The following is a 9,048-nucleotide window of genomic DNA, read 5'->3' as shown; positions in this document are numbered from 1 at the left end:
AATGGTAGCCAAGTAGTACAAAACCCAGGGTGGTGATCATGAACATTTCTTTTATTTACAAAGGATTGCAGGATTGCTCTCCCCCCGCTTCAGAACACCTACACCAGGAGATGCCGGACTAGAGCAGCGCAGATACTGAAGGACCCGTCCCATCCTGGCAACAAACTGTTCCAATTTCTGCAATCTGGTAGAAGGTTCCACATCATCTGGGCAAGGACAGAGAGACTCAAGAGGAGCTTCTATCCCCAAGCCATCCGGGCCCTAAACAAACACACACACCCGCCCTCTCACATCATCTATAATTGACTGAGACAGGACTCTCTTCCAGACACTCTAAACCAAGGCACAATGTACATTCCAAATTCCTTTAATTTTAAATATGTTTATATTGCCTATTCTGTAAAATAGTCAGATGTCTATTCATATTAATGTACAGAATTCACCTGCTTGCTGCTACTACTGCACATTCACCCAATGTATATATAATATATATATATATATATATATATATATATATATATATATAGAGAGAGAGAGAGAGAGAGAGAGAGAGAGAGAGAGATAATGTTCTTCCTCTACCCCCCTCCCATTTCTGCACATGTCGAGGAGCGTGTCAGGCTACATTTCACTGTGTGTTATACTTGTATAACTATGCATGTGACAAATAAAGAACCTTGAACCTTGAACCTAAAAACAGGCCCAGGCCTTAAAAAACAACAACCAGAGATAGTCCAACATTATACACATAGGTGCAACAGTCTTAACACAAAGGTTCTAGGATTATGTCAGTAATAACCGGTTATGTCTCACTGAGAACGGCTTTTATTGGATTTAACGCCTCCTCTACATCTGGAACAGGTTCCACAAACAATTATTTCCTTCTGCCCTTGAATATTTTAATATTTTATGGCTATCACTGAATTCTCAACACATCAATAAGCAGAGGCACACCATTTGGGAGCATTCATGCATCTATAGTTAGGCAGTATACTGTATACTGCTACCTTGGAATATTATATAATGTGTATAAGTAGTACTGTTATTTCTAGTATTGTATTTCTTTGGGTCTCTTTCACAGCATGTCTTTGTCCTGTGTTCATCCCCTCAGCGGTCATGGCAGACGACCATCCCTCATGCTCGTTGACTGTCATTGAAAGGACTTAAATTGTGTAAATAAAGAAACGAAACTCAGCTGTGTTCTTGGAAGCTATATATTTTGTTTGTTTTTTGGCCCGTCCATGGTTGTGAAATGGTATGAAGTAATTGGACGTTGTTTACATACTGTATTTTTTCTTTAAAAAGTGGGTAGGCTGTGCTAGTGGCTTATATTTCTTTGTTTCACGCAGGAAATAAACACTTTTCGCTCAAACACTGATATTGACACTGGTGAAGTAATCTGTATTTAATTCGTGTAATAATGTTGCACATGCGAAAATACAACCCCTCCATTATCAGCTTTTATTTTGAAGTCCAGATGCGGGAACACGAGTCTTTCCTTCACCTTTGTGTTTAAGGACCCATTTGTCTGATCGCACTTTGTTTCGTGGTAGCAGCACAGTTAAAACACTACAGTAATCCAGCATTCAACATTAAGAACTTTAAATGGAGACATTATACAGTGTTCTTGGCTTTGAGTGGATAGATGGAAGGAGCATTTTAATATTTCTCTGTGTTTTCCTGCTGTTGAATAATATTTGGCAGAACAGAGTGCCGAAGAACTTCCCACCTGGACCGTGGGCTCTCCCGCTTCTCGGTGACATTCATCGCATCAGACCTGACAGAATACACCTGCAGTTCAGAGAGGTACGAGCCCTGGGCTTCATTCTTATCTTTGTATAATCAAACAAGACACACTCAGAGAATGCAAACCTCCACCCGGCAGTTCATTCTCTGGGTAGTATTTACTTTGAAGTGAATATTATTTTATTTTTACCATATTGATTTTTTTTGTTGTGGTCTTTTTAAAAGTACAGTAACGTTCACATGTGCTCTCAAGCACCAGACGTTTTGATCTCACCACGGTTGTATATAGGTACAGGAACACGGGCGTTCACCCCATGGAGGGTCACCGCTCCTCTCCAGCTCCGAAAAACAACAACCAGAAACCCCTCCCACACACTCATTGGCTTTTCCTGCAGCACAACCAAACATCTCTCTTAAAGAAACAAAAGTGAATAGAGATAGTCAATAAGGTTGTCCGTTACAGTACTTACTGTAAGATGCAAGTGCAGATGGTAGTGCAGTAAAAATCAGATGAAGGTAGCATGGCAGAGACTTACTTTAATTACACAAACATTATGTAGGAGTAGGTAATGGAAAATAGGTATTGATTTTTGAAGAACTGCATATAATAATAAGCTTATTATGCAATATAAAACAACATTATGTTTCTAACTAACCATTCTCTTTCTCTTGATAAAACTTTTGTTAAAGATATAACACATTTTAGGGTCAAACTGAAAGGAAGACAGATGTAAAATCTAAAAGTGAGATCAGAGGTCAAATATGACAAGATATTTAGATTCAGATGTTAAAAATACATTTTATAATTGCGCTATCATGTTCACAAGCAGTGTATAATTGGATGTAATAGTTACTAAAATGACCTTTTACCTTTTTGAAGTAAAGCACAACAAGTTCGGGCAAGCCCTTATTTAAAACTCTTGCAATCATTGACTCAATGAACTTTATCTAAAGTTGCCTTTATTCACACAAGAGAGAAGCTTGGGTTCTACGAGATATAATATTAGTGAGGCAGCATTGCTCAATATTCTATTATCTGCAGTCACTACGGATGTAGAAGCAGTATTTATTCTCTGAGTACTGTTGAACCACAACATCTACCTGCTGTCTTTGTTCAGTTTGTAGAGAAATATGGAAACATTTTCACCATCAGAATCTTTGGTGGAAGAACCGTGGTCATTAATAGCTACAAGTTTGTGAAAGAAGCCCTGGTCCAACAAGGAGACGACTTAATAGATCGTCCCACCGTACCACTGTTTGAAGATTTATTTGGGAATGAAGGTTCTGTTTTTCTCTTTTTCATTAAAAAAAAATATATAGTTAGTGTTTAATACAGTCAAAAGCGTAATTGAGACACCAAATCAGGGCTGTAAGCGAATGCTTGTTACATTCAGTCTAATATTGTGTATTTGTGTGTTCAAAGGTCTTGTGATATCAAATGGTTACCCATGGAAGCAGCAGAGGAGATTTGCTCTTCATACACTCAGAAACTTTGGTCTGGGCAAGAAGACCCTGGACTTATACATCCAGCAGGAGTGCCAGTATCTCTCAGAGGCTTTCACAGAACACCAAGGCATAAAAAACATCTGTGCTATTTTACTATGAAAGAAATTGCATTTAAAGATCACCACCACCTAAGTTATGAGGCTGATTGGTACAATTCAATAGAGTTTGCTTGCTTTGTTATGACATGGGGTCCTTCTACCCCGCATTTTCTGTCTTCTTTTGCAGGAAAGCCATTTAATGTCCAGCTACTGATAAATAATGCTGTGTCGAATATCATCTGCTGTTTGGTGTTTGGGAATCGATTTGAGTACACTGATCAGCAGTACCAGTCCATTCTTCATAACTTCAATGAAGTTATGCGCTTACAGGGAAGCATGTCGACACAGGTGAACCTCTTCCTACCGTGCTACATCATGCAATAATCATATTACATCACGATTTACAGAAAATACACAAGTTGCATTTTAGCGTCTTAAATAAATGTACTTTAATAATCTACTGTAACATCACAACTTTCTTAAGTCAATTTCAGTTTTAGTGGAGTGTGCATCCCAGAGTTATGTTTTTGGGAGAACAGTCTCCTGTCAAAATTTCTAATTCCAAATCAGTTGTGAGGAGCCAAAACAAAGACTGACTTAAAAAAACACTAAAGGGCAGAGATGAGGTAACTAAGGCCTGGAAAATATAAAGCCCACAGAGATAAACAAAATCTCAGAGAATCAGCCTTCCTGACCTCAACCTATCTCATCAAAACAAAAAACAAACAAAAAACAAAAAGAAGTTTGCTGAATTTGCCCTCAAATATTTTTCCCTCTGGTTTATATTTCTACCATCAGCTTTGCTGCTGTGGAAATCTCTGTTAGATTTTAATCCAGAATTCTTTGAATGCACAGCCTCATATGTAGAGCACACATATGAATGTTTATTCAGTCATTAAAATATGGTTTAATCTAATCTTCCTATTGTGTAGATGTACAACATAATTCCCTGGCTGATGAAGTGGCTACCTGGACCTCATAAGACAATGTTCACTCTGACACAAGTGATAAAGGACTTCATAGATATCAGGATCAAAGACCACAAAGAAACCCTTAACCCAGCGTCACCGAGAGACTATATTGATGCCTTTCTTATAGAAATGGCAAAGGTGAGTGTTGTGCTCGATCTCCATCATGTTTGTTCATTTTGGTCTTGTAATGCAAACTGAAATATAAGATATTTTAATTTCTGCTGCTTGGACCGTTGATAGAACGAGGGCAAAGATTCCAGTTTTTCTCTCAGTACCTTACATGCTTGCACCATGGACCTGTTTTTTGCTGGAACTGAAACTACTACCACTACTTTACGCTGGGGGTTGCTTTACATGATCTACTATCCTGATATACAAGGTATGTATGCAGTGTTGGGGAGTAACAGAATACATGTACCGCCGTTACGTAATTAAAATACAAAATATGAGTAACTGTATTCCGTTACAGTTACCTTTTAAAAAGGTGGTATTCAGAATACAGTTACTTTGTTGAAATAAAGGGATTACACGGTGGTCTTTTCCTGTTTCATATTTTAGGCTATGCTCTCTCTATTTTTGGTAATTCCACGCTGGTGGAAACCCAAACAAGACATGCATTAAGAGGCTCAAATGCCTGTGTCTCAATCTCGTGTCTCATAATGACGTGAAGAAATATTTTTAAAAATGATTTAAATGAAGGCAACAGGCAAAGCGTTACAGGCATTGCCCTAAAGAATGTAGCCTAATGGGCACTGTAGTCCGTGCTGCAGGGAGAACGGACTGCCATACCCGTTATCGTCTGTGAGCACGAGGGAGGGACAAAAAGGAAAGTCGAAAAGTGCGAGTTGTCACCGACCAGAAACGGGAGATGGAATCATGTAAATATAATAATAACCACTGCAGCCAAAAAGAGTGCCTGACGAGCCCAGTTGTAAGTAACCTATTAAGACTTTACTGTACACTGTGTTCGTGTTTTCCTCTGAAACAATAAGTTCAGTTGGAGCAGCCTTTCAACGCCTTTCTCTGTCTCTCGCTAGCAAAGTTGACCCAGACAACAGAGTAAAGCTAGTTTTCAGCTACGAGCCCGACACGGAACCCGACTTATTAGCCAGAAGTTCTTTTACTCGCAACTTCTATCATGATAAATGACCGATGTTAAGATACCAACGTTATCTTAACAGCCGCAAACCTGTTTTATATACATGCAAAATAGTTTTCTATACGAGATCGCTGCAAAAAGCGCAGCCTTACCTAATGTCCACCCTACTGTTTCTCATTTATATTAAGATTTAAAAATCTAGTTGGTATTGGTATGGCAAGTAACTTTCAGTAATAGTAGTAATAAATCACACAGCAATAGGACATTCATGTAGTTGTAAAAAAGCATGGTAATATATTAAGCAATCCAAAGTATTCAGAATGCATTACTCTCATTGAGTAACGTAATTGAATACGTAACAAAATACATTTTGGGGCATGTATTCTGTAATCTGTAGTGGAATACATTTTAAAAGTAACCTTCCCAACACTGTATGTATGTAATACTCAACCGTATTGTGTATTTTGTCACGTCAGTCTTGTAGTGGTAAATGAACTGATTCACCCATTCACACAAACACTTTCTTTTCTATGCTTATTGGTGCTTTCTAACTAAAATTCATACACAGTCATTGGAGAGCAACTTGGGGTTAGTATCTTGCCCAAGGATACTTAGCGTGCAGACTCGGGCAGCCAGAAATCGAACCACCAACCTTCCTATCACCAGATGACAATCTTGTAATTTTGGGGGCATTTTTAGCATGCTTCAAATTTTTGTCTTGAGTTTGGATTCCATTAGTTTCCAGAGTAGATCTAATTCTTTAACTTAGTTATTGTTTCCCAAAATGTGCAATTTCGTTCTTTTTTAATTTTTTTTAATAAAAGGGAAGTAGTTATCAGAAAACAAAAAGTCCAGCAGATGTATTAAATATACAATATAAAAACAGCATTTTGTAAAGATTGACATTTATTTTGACTTTCCACCTTTTAATAGATATATGTTCGAATGTCTCGTTGCTTGTTGTGTTGACAAAAGTTAACAAATTCATTCAATGTCTGTTCATGTTTCTATTTATATTTAGTAGTTTAATAAGTAGTCTAATAATCCAATATTGGTATTAATGACTTGGAATGTCTTTTTTTACACTCACTTTTAGTTTCTCATTTATTATTAGGTAACTGTAATAACCTTGATACAGACTCTGATTGTATCCTGTTTTGACTGTGCAGAGAGAGTTCAAGCTGAGATCGATGCTGTGGTCGGTTCGTCCAGACAGCCCTCTGTGAGTGACCGAGAAAACATGCCCTATACTGATGCTGTCATTCATGAGATTCAGAGAATGGCCAACATCATTCCTCTCAATGTGCTTCGTATGACAAACAAGGAAACTACAGTGGATAAATACACAATCCCAAAGGTAAAGTTTAGCTTCAAAGGTCTTCAAAAGCAGTTTAGCCTATGACTGAGGGCAAAATTCCCCTTTAATAAAATGGAATTTCAATTACTTTTACTTGAAATTGAACTGCAATTACATTTACCGACAAATACTTAAAGGTATATACACTAGAATAAGGTGGTAACTAAAAAAGGAAATAATTTAAAAAAAAAAATACTGTAAGTATATTTGAGTACACAGTGATGTTTTGGTAAAATTTATCCTTTTCATAATAACACTCATCTCCCCAAAAATAAAATGCATTTATGATGTAAGATGGGGAAATATTGTTTGGTTTTCCTCAAAATTATTAAGAAATTTTGTAGTCCTAAAAATTACTTATGTAATATAGTATCTCGGTTCGTATGATTATTTTGTGCAGGGTACCATGATCGTGGCTACTCTGGACTCAGTCTTACATGATGAGTCAGTGTGGGAAACTCCGCACTCTTTCAACCCTCAACACTTTCTGGACAAGGATGGTAAATTTCGCAAGAGAGATGCTTTCCTTCCATTTTCTGCAGGTTTGTTGTACATTAAAGCCTCTTGTACTGATTTAGCCAAATGGCATGCATCCTTGGTTTGTTGCAGAAGTGTAGTAAACTCTGCAATATAGTGAATGTCTTGTAAATTGTTTGAATAAAACCCATTTCCTATTGTTTATTCTCAGGTAAGCGTGTGTGTCTTGGAGAACAGCTGGCCAGGATGGAGTTGTTTTTGTTTTTCACCTCCCTCCTTCAAAGGTTTTCTCTTTCGCCACCTGCTGGAGAGCAGCCCAGTCTGGAGTTCCAGTTGGGGGGCACGCGCTGCCCTAAACCTCACCGCCTCTGTGCTGTACCGCGTTAAGCCATCAGCTATGACAAACTGAAAACATCTGTTTTCCATCGCATTACCTGCTAAATAATTTCACCCTTACAGCATGAGTATCTTATCATTTTTATTTTTTCTTCTTCTCACCATGGAGACCATTCCCCTCAACCATTCAGTCTACTGTATTCAACAAGTAAAAGTGTAAAGGTTTACAATATTAAACTACAACTTTTTAAGAGATCTCATTTGACTGCCTATGCATAGAGTTCTCTTTTTTCACCTACGTACCCTACTGCGTAGTACCTTCACTGTTTTTCTTTACAGTACCTGTTCTGACCTGGGCTTCATCATCAAGTAAAAGTTAACAATGACTTTGTCTTTTTTTTCTGTTTGCTTTGATGGTGACAAATATTTGAAGGTGTTCTGCTAAAAGCGTTAATCCATCTCTTAAATTTCCCAATTTCTTTAAGAACATAACAAATCACTTTTTATTCTACAGTAGACTCTATATGATGTAACCTAATGAGCAGGTTGCTTGAATTTGTAAAATTTGTAAAAAGCAGGTTGCTTTTTCAAGCAACTTAAAGAAGTCCAGACGCTTGTCTTTGCAAGCTCCTTTGATTAATGAGCAGGTTGATTACCAACGATCTCTTGTCACTCTTAAAAAAAGGGCCTTTAAAATTCCCAAACTGTTTTGAGAAGTATATAAGTTTATGTTTATTTGGATATCAAAGGGATGCAGACAAGCCATGTAAAGTAGGTGGTGACGCCACTCATACTTTTCAATTAGTATGAGTGTTTTTATTTTTCATACCACTGCTTGTTATAAAATGCACAATGTCATAAATAAATGGACTTTCTACATATGCTTGCCTTTTTCATTATGAACTTGTATGAGCGGTGTCACTTTTAGTGTTTGCCTTGGCAGAGGGAAGTAATGGACTGACAGCTATCACTGACAGATTGTAATCACCCTACCTACAGATTGTAATCACCCTACCTCAATTGTTAAATAAAGTTATGTGGAAACATCTGGACTGATGCATTTATGTTTAAAGAAAATATTTTAACCATAATTTTCAAGCCTGTAGGTTAGAGTCATTGTCTTAACACTGTGTAGAAATATAACGGTGCTTGGTGCTGTTTGTGGTTCAGTGCTAGCTGCTTTAAACTTTTTTATGCATTTGTTTGGCAAGTGAAAGGTTGTTGGTTCAGTTTGAGCAAGAGACAGAAAGCCCCTTTAGGGATGCTTCAGAAAGAATATCTGATGTTAAACGCCCTCAAACATGGAGCTTCTACTGTGGTGAGCCTTTGTGACAAGAGAGTAGATAAAAAGTTTAAATTTTAAAAAAATATTCCACTCAACAGATTTCTAGGAAAACAGTCTGCTTCCATGACCAACTGCCTTAAGTTTGTCTGTCGCAATCTGCACATGGAGAGCGGTGAGGACCCAAATGCAGACAATTGGAAGGCGAAAGTAAGCGTTAACAATCAGCAAGCCATTTA

At 37.6% G+C, this 9,048-nt stretch overlaps 1 protein-coding gene across 1 annotated transcript; it reads left to right on the top strand.

Moving 5' to 3' along the window:
* Nucleotides 1-1,490: 1,490 nt before the first annotated feature.
* On the top strand, nucleotides 1,491-8,579 carry LOC101474137 (cytochrome P450 2J4). The gene is made up of 9 exons (XM_004554846.6): nucleotides 1,491-1,803; nucleotides 2,862-3,024; nucleotides 3,167-3,316; nucleotides 3,475-3,635; nucleotides 4,220-4,396; nucleotides 4,499-4,637; nucleotides 6,527-6,714; nucleotides 7,115-7,256; nucleotides 7,403-8,579. The coding sequence occupies exons 1-9, from the start codon at nucleotides 1,603-1,605 to the stop codon at nucleotides 7,576-7,578; spliced, it is 1,497 nt and encodes a 498-aa protein (XP_004554903.3). The 5' UTR covers nucleotides 1,491-1,602; the 3' UTR covers nucleotides 7,579-8,579.
* The last annotated feature ends 469 nt before the right edge of the window (nucleotides 8,580-9,048 follow it).

Source organism: Maylandia zebra, linkage group LG23 (assembly GCF_041146795.1).
Source record: "Maylandia zebra isolate NMK-2024a linkage group LG23, Mzebra_GT3a, whole genome shotgun sequence".
Taxonomy (NCBI): domain Eukaryota; kingdom Metazoa; phylum Chordata; class Actinopteri; order Cichliformes; family Cichlidae; genus Maylandia; species Maylandia zebra.
Note: the sequence above shows the minus strand (reverse complement) of the source record. Positions and strands in the feature narration are given on the sequence as shown.

Bases quoted from the DNA above. Each gene is read 5' to 3' on its own strand.
- LOC101474137 (XM_004554846.6), top strand. From the start codon at position 1,603: ATGGAGACATTATACAGTGTTCTTGGCTTTGAGTGGATAGATGGAAGG. The intron at 3,317-3,474 runs GCATAAAAAACA...CTTCTTTTGCAG, and splicing joins GGCTTTCACAGAACACCAAG to GAAAGCCATTTAATGTCCAG. The intron at 4,397-4,498 runs GTGAGTGTTGTG...GACCGTTGATAG, and splicing joins TTCTTATAGAAATGGCAAAG to AACGAGGGCAAAGATTCCAG.